The following is a 22,141-nucleotide window of genomic DNA, read 5'->3' on the forward strand; positions in this document are numbered from 1 at the left end:
ATCAACATTTTCTGTTAGTTAAGTGACGATAAAGACTTAAATGTCATGCGTTAATTGATTTATGAACTAAAAGTATTAAAAATAAAATGTAGAAACCAAAATAGAAATCAGGTCAAAAGGTATGAATTAAAAGTGCATTTACGCCTAAAAAAAATTAATGAAAGTATTGATTTGAAAAATATTTTAAAAAATTTGTTATGAAAAAAAAAAACTTATATTTTTGAATTTTTTTTATTATATAAAAATATGAGAACCTCCTAGTCCCGTCCCTCCTCAGTCTTTACGCTTTTGAGTGTTTGGTGGAAACTAAGCTATGAATATGATGATGAAGATGCAGTCTGTCGTTGTGTGCGCGTTTCAGAGTGTGATTGTGAAGAAGGAGAAGAAGAGTCCGTTTCATCAAATGCGAACCCTAACCCTAACCCTAAAAGTAACACCAATACGGCCTCATTTTGCGGAGCTCCTCAGCCTCCGAACACTCTCATCTTCTTCTTCCTTAGATTATTCCGACCAGTCTCGCGGTGGCCTCCCTCGCTTCTTCTCCGAACTTCTCCCTCCTTCCAGGGCACCTCTCTCTCTCTCTCTCTCTCTTTAAAAATTTGTTTACAATGTGTGCAGCTTTTGTGTTTCTGCTGTGAAATAGTTTTAAGTTGTTAAATGTTCGTATGATGGTGATAGTTTTGTGATCATTAATGGGAAATGTACTGGGTGAAGATTAAAAGTTAAAGTAATAGAAGCAATTACATTTGGGTATGAGAAAAAACTTGTTTTGTGTGTGTGTGTTTTCTAATGGTTTTGGCGATTTACAGAGGAGAGCCGTTAATGCACGGATGAGGACGAGTGAGTTAATTCACGTTTTTTTTTTTTTTTTTTTTGTTTAAAAAAAAAAAAAAACAGTGGAGGAAGACTTAAATAACAATAGTAGTAAAACGACTAAGGTTTGATTGTTGTTGTTCTTGTTGTTGGGGAATGGGGTGGCATGCAAGTCGGGTTGGATTTTTGGTTCGGTATTGATGGAAATGCATGACTGATCTTGACTAGTCTGTTGAGAGTCTGTAGCCGACCTTGAAATTTTGGGATTAAGGTTTGGTTGGTGTTGTTGTTTAGGAGTGGGGTTGTCATGGAAAGCGGGTTGGATTTTTTGGTTTGGTGATGTTTCTTTGTTGGGATTTTGTAGACATGCTAAATTGGTCAAGGCAAGAATGTTTTGTGTTTGGTTCTCGTCAAGTTTTGGCTGGTTGAGTTGATATTAGTCACTGCTGTTGTTATTGTTGTTATCATTACTATATTATTTAGAAAGTTTGTTGGCATTCCTTTAACTTAGCACTGGCAATTTGGCATAATATATGGGGGTTTTCTATAAGATGGCCTCTCTATGCTCTTCTGAAATATAGCTTGGCACTTTCAGAAAGTTTAGCTTAGAGTTACATGATTGAAGAATGAGGATTGACAGAATTCTTATTGTTTTGCATAATAATGCAGGGTGGTATTGTTCGTGTACAAGGAGATGAGTTCTGGCATATGACTAAGGTTTTGAGGTTGAGCACAAATGATAGGTATTCTTAACTGTCTTCATTTATGAGTTATGTGTTTTACCTTGCCGGACATTAACCTTGTCTTTATTTTATGTTTTTGTATACTTATATTATTCATATATAGGATTAGGAAGTGTTAGCGATGAAGTAGTGATAATTGTGAAAGCAAAAGGCAGACGTAACCAATCTAAGCTAGAACACAAACAATTGCACAGTTTATGAACAATTATTCAGAACTTTGGAACTTTTTTTTTTTTTTTTTTTTGATAAGTAAGAATGATATATATACGAAGGGTTACTCTATGCCTGAAGAAACACAGAGCAACCTAGGGGATACAAGAAGAAGAAAACAAAGAGAAACAAAGACAACAAGAAAATTAGACAAGGGAAAGGGAGCAAAGAAAAGAAGGGAGGGAATCGCTAGACGTGAGTCCCCACGCGCGCGACCAATCAAAGAGAGTCCCACTAAAAAAAACAAGCAACTGTTCACTAGAGCTATCCAAATCCTCAAAAGTCCTCCGGTTACGCTCCTTCCAAATAACTTTGGAACTTGAACCAATCTAAAAATGCTGTCTTCAATTTTCAGTCTTTCATTAATACAGATTTAACCAACCTCTGTGAATCTCTTAGCCTCATTAGGGGAGTGACCTCATGAGAAGCTTGGTTGCCAAATTATCTGGACCTAAATGGTGGAGTGATTGAGGTGTTGGTATTTGAAATTTTTCCATTTGATTTCAATTAATATTCAAATGTACGCACACCTTTAGCCTGATCTTTTTTTTTTCTCCTTGTAATGATTCTTGGCCATCATTCCAATGTTCCCTTTGTTTTCTTGATTTTTTATAGTTTAATTTCTTAAGAATGTATCATGATGTATAAGGAAGTTATTTTATGAAAGCTCCTAGTTTTCTCATAATGATAAGCTTTTAGACTAAGAAGTGCTAGAGGTTGATAATCGACTTTCCCCCACAAAATTAAAACAACTCCTCTGTGTGTGTGGATTGGATCCTTGAACTGACTATTTGGTTTGCTAACATCTCTTACTTCATTGCTTAACATGGCATTTGGTTTGGGATATCTTTTAATATTTCTGAAAATTTTAAGAGGATTCCCATGTTTGGTTGTAGATAGCCCAAGGAATCTAGATGCCCACAAGCATCCAAATCTCCCACCAAATCTCACATTTGTGGAATTTAGATTCCTTTAAAAATAGATACCAAGGCATGGCAAAATTCTGTTTTTTCCTTCTTTTTTTATAAGTGATAATATCATCCTCATTTAACTTAAAGAACCTAACCTTAAATTAGATACTGCAATGATTAAGAAGGTGATGTATATTATATTAATGCATTGCTGTTGGTGTTGGAAATGGTTTATGCTATGTCATAGCTTTATTATTATTACTTTATTTTGTTGCAAAGCTAACCAATGCAAGCTGTTCATTCTACAGCCTAACTTTTTTTGCTTAATTATAGTTCATGTGATACTCTCCTCTTTTTTTTTTTCCCTGTATTTTTTTTAAGTGTTTTGAGATTATATTATTACTTACCAAAAAAAAGGTTTTTGAAATAATGTTATTAGTTTTTTCAAGAAAAAATTGAACATATAAGATATTTCAAGTTTAAAAACCAAAAAAAAGAAAAAGAGAGAGGTAATTCTTTACAATTCCTAAGAATAAGTGTAACAAAAAAAAAAATCTCATATTCAAAGAAATGTTGACAAACCAAACTTGGGCATAATTACATTCTTGGACATTCAAAAACCCAGGATTTCGAATGCTAGAGGATATATTGGATCCCCCGGACCAAACCACATAAGAGTTATTTGGTTTCTCTATCAATCAGCCTAGTATTATCAATTTTATTCTTGTATGTCACCCAGATTTGACCTGGTCAAGTATCAAGAGGTTTGCCTCCCCTTAGAGGGGTCCTGTACTATGTATTTATAAGTTTCATGTTTTCAATCTTGCCCTTTGAATTTTAGGCCTAAACATCTTTTCTAATTAGATTTTTGTGAAGGCTATCCTATGCTAGAGTCTAAAGCTTTTGGATGTGTTAGAATAAGAGCTTGCTTTCACATTTCAAAATAGTCATATAGTACTTTTTAGCCTGTATGATGTTGAGAAACTGAAATTAAAGTTTAAAACTTGCACTTTAAGTTAGTTTTGGTCTTTCTAAAAATGGTAAATTTTTGGCCATATGAATAAATTGCAAAGGAACTTTTTTTTTTTTTTTAGAACTTTATTATGGCAGATACTATAAAGTAGCTTTTGTTAGATGAAAAAAATTTATGGTTGTCCAAATTATGACAAGCAAGGATAGAGCTTTTTAACGGGAAGGGAGGTATGGTAGAAGGGTGCATTCAGAGGATTGACCGTACTGGACTGGATTTTGTGGCCCTGGAGGATCCAAAGTTAGTTCTTCCTCAGAGCACATATTGGCATGTATTTGCAGCTTTTGGTAAGTTTTTGTGGTATTCAGTAGAGTCAGGTCATAAAATTGGATGCACAGTTTCAAGGCTTCGGGTTTGTCATTACATTTTTAAACCTGCTTCTGTTTAGGTACTCTAAAGGGTGGTCGAGCTGACTGGCTTGTAGAGAAATGCACGGTATATATCCTATTGCATATTAAAAATATTATCCTGTTAGAAACTTCCACTTTGTAATGTTTAATTTTGTCACTTTTTAACTGTGTTAGGAACTGGGGGCTAGTAGTGTAACACCTCTATTGACAGAACGTTCGCCTTCAATTTCAGAGAATAGGTTGGACAGATTGCAACGTGTTGTTTTAGCAGCAACTAAACAATGTAAATAATTGGTTCTTGCTAGTTTCTCAATGTAAATTTACAGTGAATTTGAATTAACTTTCCTTTTAATTTTGATTTTGGTAAATGATATTAAAAGCAGTTTGAATGGTTTATAACTGAAAGGTTTCCTACGCTTTAATTTTTCCTTTTATTTATACCTCCTTTTATCCCTGTGATAGGTCAACGGCTGCATGAATTAATTCTGAATCCTCCAATGAAAATTGATAGCATTCTGCCACAAGTGAGTTCTCTGCCTTGTGCCTTTAAAGGTTGGGTAAATTATTATGGCTGTAAAACATTAAAAAGAACTTTAAGGGAGGCATGGTAACTGCAACTTTTGTATAACTTAGTTTAGCAGCAAATCAACTTAAAATACTCTTATATGTAAATCAAATATTTAGATTGTATTCTTTATTGTTTTCTTGAAAATTTTGTTTAATTTTCATGAATTGTAGACATTGTAGCTCCTTTCCGACTATTAGTCATTTGATTGTGTGGCTCCCATTAATGTGTAAACCATGAAGGACTCCTTTAGATGTTTAAACAAATTTTTTTTTCTTTGCTTCTTTGTTTTGTAACTTGGACATTTGTATTTTGTGTCCTACAGATTGCTCAGTCAAAGCTATCTCTTGTTGCTGTAGCAGAGGCTAGTCCTCTTGTTAGCGTATTGACTTCATCAAAAAGCGATTCTGGTGGACTGATTATAGTTGGACCAGAAGGGGGTTAGTATGCATCATAATTTAGCCTTGTCTCTTATCATGTACTTTTCTGACATTGCCACTCATGAGTAGGCCTGTGTTTGAATCGGAAATTAATTTAATTAATATTTACGCTGATCTTTTCATGGATTTGTGGTGATATTTTAAAATCTATAAAAGTTATCAGCTGTGCTTGAATCTAAGAGACAGTTTAAAACTTCAATTTCATGTGGATTACAGACATACAGTCTCATATATAGTAATGGTTATCATGCAAAGTTTTCTTTCTGGTATACCTGTTGCTGTTATTATTCTGCAACTTTCATGAATTTGTTAGTTCTTATGACATATGATTTACTATATATTGATTGCCTGGTCAAGTTTTCTTCCAGTTGTAAAAGGAACATTCTTTTAGTTCTGACTTTTGACATGTTTACATAAGATATGCTTGTCATCTTATTCTTTAAGATTTTATGAAGATTGCTCAGTTATTCTTACAGAGTATTGTTGCCAAGAGCCTTGTTGCTCAATTGACATCTCCTGGTGATTTAAACAGAGACGTCCAGAGGTCGAATCCCCCCTCACCCATTATAACTATCGAATTCAAACTGAGTTATTGATAATATACCAAATTCCAAGTGATTCATTGGAGGTATTAACAATCTTGACAAATTAGTGATATAATTGATTATGTGGTTGAAGTGGATCTTTTAGTTTGTTTCTTTTTTGGAACAATCATACCTTATTAATTTTAATCATTGTTTGCCATTTTGAGACTTATCCTTATATAAGAAGAAAGCTACTAATATTGGACCAAGAAAAAAACCCAAAGGATTACACAATTAGTTAGGGACCACAACTTGTGAAGCAGACGTCACTAGTTCAAATATCCCCGGATCTCTCCCTCCTTGGAGCCAAAACGTACTGCACCAAGATATGATAAAAATAAAATAAAAGCTCAGGGTTGTGGTTTGAGTTAAGTTGATTTGTTAACTTCTGGTTTAATAGTTCTACTTTACCCATTTGAGGTTTAATTATATTTGCTTATGTTTATGAATTTAATGTATTCAGATTGTAATGAGGTTGCTATTTTGTTTTGGGTTTACTTATCAAAATGTGTGATTTATACATTCATATTTTCTTAATTATTTTTAGATTTATTAAGTACTTCAAACTTTGGTGGACAAAGGGTAACTTTTTAAACCATTAGTTGGTGGATCAATTTTACTCAGACCACAGGTGGTAGACATGTAGTTATCTCTAAAAGATTTAATGTTGCTTTGTTTTTATGCATAGAGCAGTTCAGTTATCCAACATCTGTGCTCCCAACTCCTTTAACAAAGTTCCTGCAAATGACAATCAAATAGATCAACTAAAAGATAGATTTGGAATCTCTATTATGAATTTGAGGGACTAAAGTAGTTTTATCCTTCTAGGTAAGTATAATGTTCTCTCACTAGTAAAGAAACTACGCTGACGCAGCCAGCAAAGAGCTCAAGAACAAACAACTGAGCAAGATACCAAAATATTTTAAAATTGTGGTCTAGTTTTGATGTGGGGCTTTTTTTTGTCACCTTTTTTTGGCCACCATATTTATTATTGAGTCTTAGTATTAATGATTAAGTTTTGGTTGGTCCATTTTTAATTAAGCTTTTCTAAAATGGGGTAAATTTTATAGATTTCAGATCTCCTGGAATTGACTGTAAAGAGCTGTATCATAGGCCCATGAGCCATATTTTATATAGACATTCATTTTCTATTTTTTAAGTAGTTTTCTACTTGGTTTAAAAGCATCTTCATTTCTTTTCTTTGTTATAGGAGTTAATCTGAAAAGGTTATTATTTAGAACTCAGTTTGTTGGGGTTGTTGGGGAAAAGGATTGATAATGGCCTATATAATGACCTTTATGTTATCAACAAATTCATAGCTTTGAGTGTTGATGGCCTTCTTCCTAATTATGATTTCTTAGAGTTCTTGGTTGTGATTGCCTAGGTTTTTTCATTCTTTGTTTCTCATTCAATTTATTGTTGTCTTTTGGAATGATTAGTTCCAATTAATGTGTTTGTTCACATTGATCTCTTAATGCTTCAGACTTCACTGAGAAAGAGTTGCATATGATGGTGGAAGCAGGAGCTACGACTGTTGGTCTGGGACCACTTCGCTTACGAGTCGAAACTGCAACAATGGCACTTTTAGCAACTGTAATTTTATGGTCCGACTCTCAGCAAACATCTGGTTCCTAACTCTTGTAGGTGGGCTTATATTTTCCTCTTCCCTTGGAGAATGTTCCGTCCTGCAACTTACTGCGTGTCTTTATGATTTGTGACATATCCTTGGGATAAAGCTCATGTGGACTGGTAGATGATATACTTTTCTTTCTGCATAGGGAAATATGAATGGGTGCATCAAACTAGAACCACAAAAGGTGTGAGAATAGAAGGGATAATTTGAAACAAATTGTTGTAACATGTACTTCTGGTCAATTGCAAGGGAATATTGCTTCTCTCATTTGTTTTCATTATTTATCTTGTTTATTTTATTGGTTTTAGATCAGTGCTTGTTGGCAGTATGTGGAGAAAAAGCTTGTAGTCAAGTTTTGGATATGAATTGGATATTGAAAGTTGACTTGACATTGTTTTTCTTAACAAGATCTTCACGTGTTAAGAAATTGTATTTTTTTTTTTTCATTGGTGAAATTGTGTTCAATAGCGTGATAAAGTCTTTCTACTAATTTAAAATTTGAGAGTGAAAGAAAGAAATAAAGAAACAAAAATGAGTACTAGTGTAGCTTTTATCCTATAGAGTTCAGACTTGAGCTTAACAGTAACCTGACTAATCTAAAATGGTTAACCCAACTATAGCCTACTTAAGACCAGTCATTTACTACTAAATGAGTATTTTGGAAACTGAAGTTGTACCTCAATTGAATTTTTGCTAAAAGAACATGACTTTCTTTGCATTACTTGTCTATATAGAATTGTAGGATTATAAAGAACAGGGTTTTAGCAATAAGTTTCTTAAATTTACTATTATATGCTCTGTTTTTTTTTAAAAATTATTATATATAAATCACACTTATCTTTCAACCAAGCAATCTCCAACAACGCTTACATAAATTAATACACCCAATCACCAAATTTGGATGGGGCTAAATCTTTTAATCCTGAAGTTTAGACTTTAGACACAAGATTATTAGTGTCCAAATTATTCAAAACAATTGGTAAACAATAGTTAGTTGCTTGCACATGAATGGAAATTTGGTGGTTTCGGTAAGGTTGGGATGAAGCAAGGGCAAGCCCTTTCCTTCATATGATAATATAATGTATACTGAATTCAATTGAATTTGGACTTTGGCTTGGAGTTATATTGAAACACTATTTTTTAGAGATGAAACAACAACAATTGTAATACATTTGAAAATTTTGAAAAATTTTCGTTAGTACAATTTGTCATTTGTTCATATGGTACTACACTACTACGTATTTGATTAGGATCATCTTCAGGTACAGTTCACAATTTTCAAATATAAATTGATTTATTCAATAACAAATAATGTTGAACCTTCGACGATGGTGACGGGTTGAAGTTGGAATTCTCTCTTAGTAGGCCTTGGCGGCTGGGTCTCCTCTTTTCTTATCGGAATTTTATTTCACTGCTGACCAGCTTGTGAGAACTACTGCCACAAAACTTTTGACCCATATTCTTGTTTGTCCGCCATGCGTAGCAAGCCTCTTATAATATGTGGAATTTACAGGATAGACTTACATGGGACTGTCCTAATATGTGGGCTCCATACACGCCTATATATATATATATATATATATATATATATATATATATATAAATATATATTTTTTTTTTTTGAGGGAGAGTTTCAATCTATGGCGTCCGTTCCTGATGGTAGTTCTTTATCATCAGACCAAGACATCAATCAGTTTTTGGTGTAGGTAGGGATTGAATCCCAGATTTCTTATTCAACCATCAGAGACTTTACCAGTTGAGTTAGCTGGAAGCCACTACAGACTTATATATTGTGAGAGGCTCGCTACATGCAACTTGAAATATAAGATACTTTTTTTCGTCTCTTTTTGCTTGGGCGGCCTTATTATTTCTCTTTAATTACATTCTTGATTTTTTTTTTATTTGTTTAGTTTTTTTCATTTCAACAGAAAGAAAAAAAAAAAGGACGAACATCTTAAGATTAGGTCATCATGAAGACCACATATACTTGGGAAAATTTTTGATATCAACATCAGTGCACTGGACACAAATTTTTGATATCATATGCAGTGAGTTGCTTCTCTTTCTCTCTCTCTCTCTCTCTCTCTCTCTCTCTCTCTCTCTCTCTCAAAAAGAGTGTTACATGGGGAGGTCAATTCCAATATAATAATATAATAATGTTACTGATTTATATATAGCTATAGTAATATAATAATAAAAACTAATTGACTGGTACTCTTGGATCTCACAAGTCTTCTTGTTCAATCTGCACTCTGTTTAATTTTATTCAAGTATGAATAAATTGAGTAAAGACATGTTCGTGTTTTAGCTTGAAGATTCCCCTAGATTTTGAGTTTTTTTATTTTATTTTATTTATTTTAGAAACAAACATGCACCTAGAATTTCGTTTTTATTTAATAAATTTATCCTTAGTTTATAATTATTTTTAAATCTTATCTGATGATCCGCTGTTGATGATTGATGAGCCTTCTTGTACCATGTCCCATACTGTCACATGTTCCACTTATGAATGGTTTTGTTTACATCATAAATTTTAGTCATGGGTCTTTGTCTCTTTGTATGTAAATTACAACTTGGTATGATTAGCAGAGCTATAATTTTAATTTGATGTTACAATAGTAAAATGAACATGTATAGCATACAGTTTTGGTGTTGGCGTGTGAGTGTATTCTTTTATCTCATCCTCTTCTTATATATATGTGTGTGTGTTTCTCAAAAAAAAAAAAAAAAACATATTTTTTTGACTTCCTTTTGTCTTTGTCATACTCATATCAATTTTTGAGTAGTAGAGAGTATTATATTGTCATATCTGATCTGAAACTGAGAATTTTTTTTTCCTGAAAAACAAATACATACAGAGGAGAGAGGGAATGCAATTCTAACATAAAGGTATACATAAACTTTATTCAAAATTCAAAATAAATTTAAAAAAATGGTGAGACAAGTTATATTGAATTAAAACAACTCAATATTAAATAATTTTTTATTATTATAAGTTGTTATTAAATTACTACTAACAAATAATATATTATAATAAAGAGTTTCATAGCTTAATTAGTTAGCATTTCTTAAAGTTTCTAATTGAGATATCCAGAATTCAAATTTTCCTACCAAGCTATCAACATATGGGGAAAAAAAAAATTAAGTATGGATCACTTTTAAACAAAGTTATATAGTACTTCTTTTATTTAATGTTTTGCCTGCTTTTTAAGTTTTAAATTTCTTATTACCACAGTCCACAACCAAAAATTATAGAACAAATCAATGTCCCCGTTTCTCCCTTCCTCAATTTAAGTTCAATTTTCTGGTCAGAAAAGAAACAGAGACTATTTTTTAAAAATTAAAAAGTCGGAAAAATAAGATAAGAAAGGAAATATAGACTATTTTAAGTGTAAATACTAAATAGGAGATTAGAAAAGGAAGTGAATGTCTTCAGGACATGTCATTGCCTTAACATGGTTGTCTTGCTTGTGTGTTATTATTTGTTTTATTATTATTATGTTAATGCATATGTTTAAAACTCTTTGAACACTTATTATTTCACGGGGTGCCTATCCTATATATATGCACCATATTTTTTCAAATGTGATCTTCCTATTAGGGCATAATCATAATAGAATCCTAACCATCGAGGCCGGGAGTACGAAGCATAGGGGCCTGTTGAGTTATAGCCTGATTTTTTTTTTTTTTTTTTGAGAAGATGTAGTCTGATCCAGTCCCATTGAAGACAATAGAGGACTTTGGACCACTGACTTGTGTGTTATTTTGTAAGCACCAAAATCTAACATGAAAACGTTTCCTTGCAAAGAAACAAGTGTTTACGACTCTACCTTCTTATTTTATTTGTCAAGAGCAGGTTAGACATCAATTTTTCATCGTCAGTTTGATGTTGCTATATATAAATAATGCTATTTGATACCACACAAGTACAATATGGGATTTTAAAAAGTCAAATCTTGAATCCCAATTCAGAAAATAAACGTAACCTTGAATTACTCCTCAGGCGAGTGAGAACATTCAAATATTTGAATTGGTTGGTTATTTATTAGGAACAATGTTAACAAGTACTGTGTGGATTAAAATAATGTGAATCTCACTTAATAAAAAATTTAAATAAATGAGAGAAATTATATAAAACTGACTTTAAAGTCTATAAAACTGACAAAATACTGACATAAAGCTAAGTAATTGTAAAAATTTTTGACATAAATTAAGATATCCGTTAACACAACCCATTACTTATTTCCATATCTCATTGTGCATCGCCATATTGGATTGTGAAACCTATTGTTTCTGCTTATAGTTCTGTACAAATTGTCAACATCAAGCATACAGATGAAGAAAATCCAGACGTTAGTTTAGAAAGAGAGTCAGCATTTTTCAAATCTAAAAGGCCTTTCCCTTCAGGAAGAGATGCCTTGTACGTCTCTTTGAGTCTTGACTCTTCACGGCTTACCGTATAACCGTAGTACTATATGAAAGAGCAATGGACAAATAAATCCAGTGTTGACGGGGTAAGTACTAAAATTAGCCTTAAAAAAATAAATTGGGAACCTCAAAGACACACGGTAAATCTCACAATATTTTCATAACGTCCTTGTTTTTAGTTGTGTTGGATTTCAATATAATTCTTTAATTATTTAGTTTTATTTTGACTTAAGGTAGGTTGACATTTCAGCTAATTGTAAAAATATTATGAGATTTAATTGTTCCCATAGAAGAGCTCAAATAAAATTAGTAATAATAATTTTTTAATCAGAATTTTGTGATAACAGTTATGTTAAAATTTAGATACAGTTTATCTATATTTTGTATAAAAGGATTCCTCTCTTTCAACTGGACTTTTATGTATTTCAAAAATATTTTCATTAATGAAGGGTAATTTTATTTTAAAATAGGGTTATAAATGTCAAATAACAAATTTCATTTTGAATTCAAAAAGAGAATTTCTAAAATTTAGGATTTTTCCCCTTCACATTTAAAAAAGAAATTAGAGTTACTACTTATCTCTAAAGTTTATCATTTTTATGTGCTTGAAAAATAAAAAAATATATTTCTAAATTATAATAGATGCAAATTATTAACTTTTACTCAAAAAAATAGAAGAGCACATATGTGAGCGTGTGCTCAAAAGCTAGTTATATATATATATATATATATATATATATATATATATATAATATTTTAAATTTCCAAAATAAATTCAGCTAATGCAACTATGTAAGTTGTAATTACATACAAGAAAATGTGTTAATTGGTCAATAAACTAATAAGCCACATGGTAATGTGGTATAGGCCAAAAAACTAATTAATTAAATTTATTTGGAGAAGTGGAGTCTTAGTGATATTGCAATGGTATTGGCACATGCTCGATCTCTAGGGCTGGAACTGCACCCTCCCATCCCCACTATTTACCTAGAAAAGAAATTAACTAGAGAAATTAAGTATTACACCTACAGAATTGCACCTATTTTTGTTTGTTTGTTTGTTTTTGTTTGTTTGTTTCGTTTTGTTTGTTTGTTTGTTTGTTTTTTTTATTTTATTTTTTGGCCCTTGAATATCGTTTACTGAGCTAGATAGCAACAAGAAATACTCATTTGATATCTTATCTAAGAAATAAATCCAAGTTCTTTTAATAAATAAATAAAACCCAAGTTTTAACATGCACCCATCCTTTTGACAGGGAGATAGTGAAAGAATTCTTTCCCTTGTGTTCTTTGTACTGAGGAAGCAGAGACTTGTAACCACCTGCTTTTGGAGAGTTCATTTGCTCAAGCGGTTTGGCTGCAAACACCTCTCTTAAATGATTACAAGTTACCTTCCCATATCAAATTTATTGATGCAATGGATGCCGCCCTCTAGAAACTACCTGCATCAGTGTTTGGTACTCTCTGCATAACCTGTTGGGTGATATGGAATTTGTTGAAGACAAAGGCAGTACAAGTACTGTAAACGATAGAGGCAAGCAAAACGACAGAAGGAAAATAAAATCAAATGGTGAAACGACAAAAACAAGAGGAAGATTAAAATGGAGTGTTTTGATTAATGAAGCCACACAGGTCACACGTGAGAAGGATCACTAATTCAGTTAGAATCGGTGCCACTTGTCATGATGTAATTGGTTATTAGTTTAAATAGTTAGGTAGTTAGTTTTGGCGCCTGGAGCAGTGTGGTGCTCTGTTTTCTGGGCTTGTATATAAGTAGCTTAGTTAGTAATTATTTTCATTGATTCAGTTTGTAAAATCAATTCAGTTAATGAAAGCTTTAGCATTCCTCATTTCTCTGTTATTTTACATGGTATCAGAGCTAATTTTCTCTCATTTTCTCTCTTGCCAAACAGAAATTTTCTATTGTTTTTCTTAGTTTTCTTAGTTTTCTTGATTGCTCATGGCTTCAACTTCCTCAAGCGCACCTTCTTCTTCATCTGCACCTATTGCAAGAGCAGCTATAGCAGATGAATCTGCTAACAATCCTTTTTTCTTACCAACAAATGAAAATTTTGGTTTGATTCTCACATCTCAACCTCTCACAGGTCCCGAGAATAATATGACTTGGGCGAGATCTGTGTTTCTGGCTTTGAGTTCCAGAAATAAATTTGGATTTGTCAATGGTTCAATCTCAAAACCAGATCCAACTTCACCTTTGTTCAATTCTTGGAATAGGTGCAACACTACGATCCTTTCATGGCTGACTAATTTACTCAGTCCTGATCTCAAGGCTAGTGTGATTTACATCAATTCTGCGAAAGATTTGTGGATTGATCTCAAGAACAGGTTGTCACAGGACAATACTCCAAGATTGTTCGAGGTTCAAATGGAAATTTCTCACTTGGTTCAAGGATCAATGTCAGTGAGTTCCTATTTTACTAAATTCAAGACTTTGTGGGATGAATTTGTGAAGAATCAACCTTTCACAGTCTGCAATTGTCCTTGTGCTTGTGGTTCCAAGGCATCTCAGATAGATGCACAGCATAAAGAGCATGTGTTTAGGTCTTTAATGGGGTTGAATGACAGTTATGGCACTCTGATTGGGCAAATATTACTAATTAAGCCTTTTCCTCCTCTTAGCAAGGTGTGTTCATTGATCTTGCAAGAAGAGAAAAGGAGAAGTATAGGCAATACTGTGAATTTAATTCAGCAAATTCAACAATTGGATCCTGTGGCCATGCATGTGAATGGTCCTAGGTCTTTTCAAGGCACTCAAGGTTATGCTCGAAACAATGGAGGAAAGGGAAATTCTAAGAAGGAAAGGCCAGTGTGTACTTACTGTAGTTTCACTGGTCATGTAGCAGACAAATGCTACAAACTTCATGGATACCCCCTAGGGTACAAGCCAAAAGGGGGAACTAAAGCTATGGCTAATCAGATCATAGGTGGATTTGATGGCTCTTCTACTGCACAGCTTGGTGGTGTTACACAGCCTAATTTTGGGTTACAGACTTCTTTTGATGCTTCACAGTCTGTTTTTGGTGGTTTTCCTATTGGTTTTGGTCCTCAGACTTGTCAACAGATCTCTCAACCTCAATGTCCAATTTCTCAGGTCCAATGTGAACAGCTACTCAATTATCTGAAAGCTTACAATGCATCAGGTTCAGGTTTTGGTACTCCAAATGGCTCTAGTGCTCAGACTGCATCACAAGTTGCATCAGTCATGGCACCTGTTCTTCCTTGTACCCCAGCCAATTCTGCTTCTTCATCTTCTTCCAACTTTTCAGGTAATCCCTTTTGGATTCCTCCTAATCTTACTCACTCTATTTTTTTTGCTCAAGTCATCGATAGGCAATGTTTTAAGTCTAATTGTTGGATCATTGACACTGGTGCCACTGGTCACATGGTGCATTCAGTTTCACAATTGACCACAATAACTTCTGCTGTTCATTCTTGTGTCTATTTGCCAAATGGGGATAAAGCTATTGTTACACACATAGGCACTGTGTAACTCTCTTCCACACTTACTCTCACAAATGTCTTGTGTGTTCCTACCTTTAGTTTCAATCTTATCTCTATCAGTAAGCTTACTCAGACCAAATTTTGTTGTCTCATTTTTCTTGGTCATTGGTGTTTTATCCAGGACCTTGCTCAATGGATCATTGTTGGTTTGGGTAAGGAAAGCAATGGTTTATACCTTTTTCATGCTGCTGTTTCTTCCTCCAATGCAACTGCTTTTGCAACTACTGTCAGTCAAACTTCTTCTTCAGATTTGTGGCATTCTAGATTAGGCCATCCTTCTTTAGCTAAACTTCAATTGTTGAAGTCATTTGTAAATATTGACCTTACCAATAAGACTTCCTGTTGGGATGTTTGCCATTTTGCAAAACAGAAAAGGCTTTCTTTTCCATCTAGCATTCATGTAACTACTGCTCCTTTTGAATTGATTCATTGTGATCTATGGGGTCCCTTTTCTATTCCTACTGTTGATAATTATAGATTTTTCCTAACCATTGTGGATGATTTTACTAGATGCACATGGGTTTATTTGCTTAAACAGAAATCTGATGCTTAGTCTATATTTCCCAAGTTTGCATCAATGGTTTATACTCAATTCAATTGCAAAATTAAGACCATTAGAAGTGACAATGGTACAAAATTTTTCTTAAAAGAATTTTTCCATTCTAATGGTATTTTACATCAACTTTCTTGTGTTGATACTTCTCAGCAAAACGGGATTGCTGAAAGGAAGCATCAGCATATCCTTAATGTTGCAAGGGCCTTACAAATTCAATCCAACCTTCCTATGTGTTATTGGGGTGACTGCATTTTAACAGCAGTACACATTCTTAACAGAATTCCTTCAAAAGCTTTAGGCAATAAATGTCCTTATGAAATGCTTTTCAATTCAACTCTTTATTATCATCTCAGGAATTTTGGTTGCTTGTGTTTTATTTCCACTCTCTCTCACCTTAGGCACAAGTTTGCACCTAGGGCTAGGAAATGTGCGTTTCTTGGCTATCCTCATGGCATTAAGGGCTACAAAGTACTTGATCTTCAATCTAATTCAATCTATGTTTCTAGAGACATTGTTTTTTATGAGTCAATTTTTCCTTATGTTCAGTGTTCTCCACCTTCACCATCATTTTTGGATGCCTTTGTTTTTCCTCATGCTTCTCCCTCCAATATTGATTCTGACATTGTTCTATGCCCTTCTTCTTCTTCACCACCTATTTTTACTTCTGTCAATCCTAGTTCTTCCACTGATGGTGTTTTTGCAGAACCTCTTGCTGTTGATCCCACTGTTGATCCAGCCTCCAACTTAGATTTAGCTCCTCTAAAGAGATCTTCTAGAAGCCATAAACCTCCTTCTTATCTGTCTGATTACTCTTGTCACTTTGCCAGTACCAAACCTAGCTTTGGTGTGCCTTATGCTATTTTAGATCATTTGAATTACTCTCACCTTGGTCCTAGTTTTCAATCCTTTGTCATGGCTATTTCTTCCACTCCTTCAGACCCTGTCTCTTTCCAACAGGCAGTTCAATTTCCTGAGTGGAGAGCTGCCATGGACAAGGAAATTGAGGCTTTGGAAGTTAATGACACTTGGACTTTAGCCCTTTTGCCACCTGGTAAGTCTGCTATTGGCTGTAAATGGGTTTATAGAGTGAAGTACTTACCCAATGGAACTATTGAGAGGTACAAAGCTAGGCTTGTTGCTAAGGGATTTACTCAAAAACTTGGGCTGGACTACTCAGAAACCTTCTCACCAGTTGCTAAGTTTGTGTTAGTTAGAATTGTTTTGTCTTTGGCTGCTGTGAAAGGGTGGTCTCTCCATCAAATGGATGTCAACAATGCATTTCTTCATGGTGAGTTGCTTGAAGATGTTTATATGTGCCTACCACTTGGGTTTCACAGCAAGGGGGAGCCTCATTTAGTTTGCAAGTTGAATAAAGTTTATATGGTCTTAAACAGGCTTCTAGAAAATGGTTTGAGAAGTTTTCCTCAACTATTTTGGAAATGAGGTCTGTTCAGTCAAAATCTGACTATTCTTTGTTCACTCACACTCAAGGAAATTCTTTCACAGTTTTGTTGGTATATGTTGATGATATACTCTTGACAAGAAATGATATTACTTGTGTCAACAATTTGAAGAAGGTTCTTGATGATAAGTTTGGTTTAAAGGATCTAGGCTCACTGAGGTATTTTATGGGATTGGAAGTAGCAAGGACTGATAAAGGGATAAGTCTTAATCAAAGGAAATATTCTTTGGAAATCCTTAAGGATACTGGTTTTCTTGGCAGCAAACCTGTGAGGTTTCCCATGGAGCAGAACTTGAGGTTATCAAAATATGAAGGGAAGTTGTTAGAGGAACTAGGTCAGTATAGGAGGTTAATTGGTAGACTCTTGTACCTTACCTTAACAAGACCTGACTTGACTTATGTAGTGCATAGATTAAGTCAGCTTGTTTCACAACCAAGGGAACCACATTTGCAGGCAGCTCATAGGGTGCTTCAATTCATCAAAGGTTCACTAGGTAAAGACATTTTCTTCCCAAGCAAAACTGAGTTGCATATCAAGTCCTTTTGTGATGTGAATTGGGCTGGATGCCCAGACACAAGAAGGTCTCTCACTGGCTATGCAGTGTATTTGGGAGATTCTTTGATTTCTTGGAGATCAAAGAAACAAGGGGTTGTGTCCAGGTCCTCAGCAGAAGCCGAGTACAGAGCTATGGCAAGTGTGGCATGTGAAATCACTTGGGTTTTGCAATTGTTGAAAGATTTAAGGATTGAACATTCAAGACCAGCAATGCTTCTCTGTGATAATCAGGCTGCTCTATATATAGCAGCGAACCCTGTCTTTCATGAAAGAACGAAGCATATAGAAGTTGTAAACCATTTAGTGAGAGATAAAATTTTAGAAGGAATGATTAAAACCTTCCATGTTGCTACAAATTCGCAAGTGGCAGACATTTTCACTAAGGCTTTGGGTTTTGCATCTTTTGTAAGACTGTCAGATAAATTAGGAATGAAGGATATTTTTCAATTGAACTTATCAAAGTCAGATTCTCAGGTTGCTTCCTCAGTTCAAGTCTCAGAGTTCAATACTTTGAACTTGAGGGGGAGTGTTGAAGACAAAGGCAGTACAAGTACTCTAAACAACAGAGGCAAGCAAAACGACAGAAGGAAAATAAAATCAAATGGTGAAACGACAAAAACAAGAGGAAGATTAAAACAGAGTGTTTTGATTAATGAAGCCACACAGGTCACACGTGAGAAGGATCACTAATTCAGTTAGAATCGGCGCCACTTGTCATGATGTAATTGGTTATTAGTTTAAACAGTTAGTTAGTTAGTTTCGGCGCCTGGAGCAATGTGGTGCTCTGTTTTCTGGGCTTGTATATAAGTAGCTTAGTTAGTAATTATTTTCATTGATTCAGTTTGTAAAATCAATTCAGTTAATGAGAGCTTTAGCATTCCTCATTTCTCTGTTATTTTACAGAATTGTCGTAATAAACTGGTTTTTGACAACATAGTTCCCACTCACAAAGATTTATGGGCTCGGGTTGATTTATATAGACCGAAATTTTTGGAAGTACAGCATAAGAATGTCCAGATTAGGGAGTCCACAGCAGCAAAATGATAAAATGGAAATCCCCTCAATCAGATTCTGTGCACAAACTGAATGTGGCTATTTCTCAGTCAAAGAAGTTCACTTTGGTGGGCTTTGGTCTTCTCATTCGCAACAAGAAGGGTGAAGTGTTAGTTGCATCTAGTGATCGGGTAGAGAAGAAATTGAACCCCCTTTGCACAGCGGTTTGTGTGATGAGGAAAGCTCTACAATTCTGCTGAAGTACCAGTTTTTATAAAGTGGAAGTGGAATGCAATTTTGCTGAACTGGTGGATCTCTTAAACTCTGATAGAATTTGTTCATAGGAGGTTGCTTGGATTTTGGAAGATATTACTTTAATTTAATTAGAGATAGTTTCGTTTTTATTTCTTTTGCTAGTATTCTCTTAAGATGTAATTGTGCTTCTAACGAGAAAGAGGAGGTCATTGTTTGGTTAGAAAAATATCCCACTTTTCTCTTTTCCATTGTACATGACTTTATATCAACAAAGTCTACTGTGGCTTCTACTCAAAAGGAAAAAAAAAAAAAAAAAAAAAAAAATTCCAACCACTTTGTACAACAAAGAATGAAATATATTTCATGAAAAGCGTGTCACATCTATAAAATATAAAATAGGAATATTCTTAAGAAAATAGGGATACTTATTAATTATCCTCAATAATAACATTACAGTTTTTAATGCAGACAGAGAACTGATGCATTGTACAAAAGTGTAACCAATTGCCACCCTACTAGTTAATTCGTATTGGAAGGGAAATAACTTCAATGTCAATGTTTTTTGCCCTACTAGTACATTTTTGGTATGTATATCATTAATGTAGAAATTAATGGATGCCTTAAGTGCGTTATCTACAGTGTAAATTGGTTGAAAAGCTTGAAATACTCAAATAAGTCTATTAATGAATAATGAAAGGGTCTGGTTATATAACAAAATCCATAAGGAAATTAATGTCATCCGTCATTTATAGTTCATTCACAATTTATTCATCTTCATAATATGATTGTGATATGATCATAAATCAAGAGAACTAAATAGTCTAGATTGGAAATCATTGTATTTTATGCGGTAAATGGCATATCTTTAATCATCTAAGAGGACTATTTAGTTAAGAGTTTTGTAGCTCAATTTGTACCTCAATTGAATTATTGAAAAAAAAATCCATTTAAGTAATATTTCACTTTATCATACTACTTATGTAATTATTATTTTTTGAATAAATTATATGCAAAAGCTCAAAGTTTATACCATATTTTAGATTAAGTCATAGATTTAAAATTTATTGATTAAAGTTTCGTATTTATGAAATTATTTTAATTTGAAGTCTTCATCAATCTTCTATATTAATTCCCAATATTCTGGGTGATATCAGCATTCAGCATAAAAAAAAAAAAAAAGAAGCTATTTATTAAACTCTACGCTTCATCTAGGACTTGTTCATAAATCAACCTACAACCAAATAGCAGAGAGGATAGGGGTGGGGGGGAGTTCGTTTAGCAGGAGAAAACTTCACTTAAAGTGGAAAATGATTGTCTAAAAATTAAAGCTTTTTACATAGGCGAAACTGTGAAATACAAAGTTTTATAAATAATTTATCGTTTTTTCTGTTTCTTTATTCCCCAATATTTTAAAAATGAATAATAGAAATGGACATAAATAGGATTCAAACTGAAATGGTTTCATAATTTTAGCTTTAGGACATTAAATGACAAACACAAAGATCTAAGATGAAATAATTTGAAATAAGCTATAAACACTATGACTTTTTATATTATTTCCCATATATATATATATATATATACACACATATATTTTAATTAACAGTTTTTTGGGTTGCAACTTGCAATACATCCGCATCTTATAAACCTTTTCTACGTCACGATTGATGGAGGTAGAATTGATCACAAGGTTTTCATATAATCCCGAGACATTACCAACAAGAGTCATGTCCTAATGCAATAAATTAGACCTCTAGTAACATTGAACAGGGAGATTAGAGATTGAAAAAAAAAAAAAAGAGAAGAAGATTAGTTTAGAGTGAAATATGATTGCTAGAAAATTAAAACTTGTTATGTAGGTAAAATGTGAAACACAAAGTTTTATAAATAATTTCACGTTCTACTATGTTTCATCATTCCCCAAAATTATAAATATCAATAAATAGAGATGGACATATATAAAATTCAAATGAAATGGTTGAGGCCTCCACGTATTATTGAGCTTATAGTTTTCAAAGCAAAAATTCTCAGCAGAAAAAAAGAAAAAAGAAAAAGAAAAGAAAGAGTTTATAGTTGTTCAAGATGTACATTTTTTATCCTCATTTATATGAAAAATATTCAGCTTATATAAATAAAAAAAGAAGTATTACGTTTATAACATTTTTACAAACACTTATACAACAAACTTAAGTGGTAAGTTGTTAGTAATTTTAATTTGAACACATTATTGAAATTATATTTTTATCGATTAGTAACAGTTAACAATAATCTGCCACTTAAGATTTGTTGTAAAAATATTGCGAATTTCGCATAAATATATATATATATATATATAACAAACATAAAAATCTAGTATCGTCTTCAAAAAAAAAAAATCTAGAATCAAATTGAAATATGATATAAACTCTATGACTTTTGAATTTTATATAATCCCCCCCCCCCCCTTCCCACCCTCTCTTTATTTATTTATTTTTTTGTTTTTTGAGAAGATGATGCAGGTAGAATTGATCATAAGGTTTTCATATAATCCCAAGAGACATTACCAATAAGATTCATATTCTTTTATAATAATAATAAAAAAAAGATTCATATTCTAATGCAATAAATTAGACCTAGTAAATTTTTTTTCTTTGATTAAGACCCTCTAGTAACTTAAAGAATCAATCTAAGATGCCTCACGGCTTACGTACTTATAGTCTAATCTAAATTATGAACCCTGCAACGGCACGGAGCTAGAGTATGATTTTTTTATATTTATTTTATTTATATAAAGAGTCTTATTCTACGAAACTTGTACAGAATTTCCGAGTTGTCAATATTGCATGTTTGACCAAAAACAAGAACCACGTGTGATTCGTGTTTGTTTGTTGAAAAACAGAGAGACCTCACTATTCTCTTAATGCTGGGTATCAGAATGTTTCCGCGACACTTATTTATTTATTTATTTATATCTTACTACAGGCATTTGTTAGGTAAGCTTGATGCTTTTCATTTGGGCCATTCACACCGGAATGAAAATCACTTCCCCTGTTTAATTGGAGAAGTCTGATGGTTAAACAACTCCTCTGTTTTGTCTTTGCACTTGGGTTTG

The 22,141-nt window shown here is 33.3% G+C and overlaps 2 protein-coding genes across 5 annotated transcripts; both read left to right on the forward strand.

Annotated features, from left to right (window-relative positions):
* The first annotated feature begins 246 nt into the window (after positions 1 to 246).
* On the forward strand, positions 247 to 7,559 carry LOC142643638 (uncharacterized). Of its 4 annotated transcripts, none has more exons than XR_012845893.1 (9): positions 272 to 565; positions 1,483 to 1,556; positions 3,852 to 3,994; positions 4,096 to 4,142; positions 4,232 to 4,340; positions 4,520 to 4,581; positions 4,948 to 5,062; positions 5,539 to 5,690; positions 7,130 to 7,559. XR_012845893.1 is itself a non-coding variant. In XM_075818338.1 (8 exons), exons 1-8 carry the CDS (start codon positions 314 to 316, stop codon positions 7,279 to 7,281), a joined length of 954 nt encoding a protein of 317 aa, XP_075674453.1. In that variant the 5' UTR covers positions 247 to 313; the 3' UTR covers positions 7,282 to 7,559. The 4 variants fall into 4 exon arrangements, 2 of the variants coding, with proteins under 2 accessions (XP_075674453.1, XP_075674454.1); XR_012845894.1 differs by having other exon boundaries at positions 5,595 to 5,690; XM_075818338.1 differs by lacking the exon at positions 5,539 to 5,690 and having other exon boundaries at positions 247 to 565.
* Positions 7,560 to 13,666: 6,107 nt separating this feature from the next.
* Positions 13,667 to 15,781, forward strand: LOC142644217 (uncharacterized). The gene is made up of 2 exons (XM_075818874.1): positions 13,667 to 15,193; positions 15,350 to 15,781. The coding sequence occupies exons 1-2, from the start codon at positions 13,667 to 13,669 to the stop codon at positions 15,779 to 15,781; spliced, it is 1,959 nt and encodes a 652-aa protein (XP_075674989.1).
* The last annotated feature ends 6,360 nt before the right edge of the window (positions 15,782 to 22,141 follow it).

This window comes from Castanea sativa, chromosome 7 (assembly GCF_040712315.1).
Source record: "Castanea sativa cultivar Marrone di Chiusa Pesio chromosome 7, ASM4071231v1".
NCBI classification, from domain to species: domain Eukaryota; kingdom Viridiplantae; phylum Streptophyta; class Magnoliopsida; order Fagales; family Fagaceae; genus Castanea; species Castanea sativa.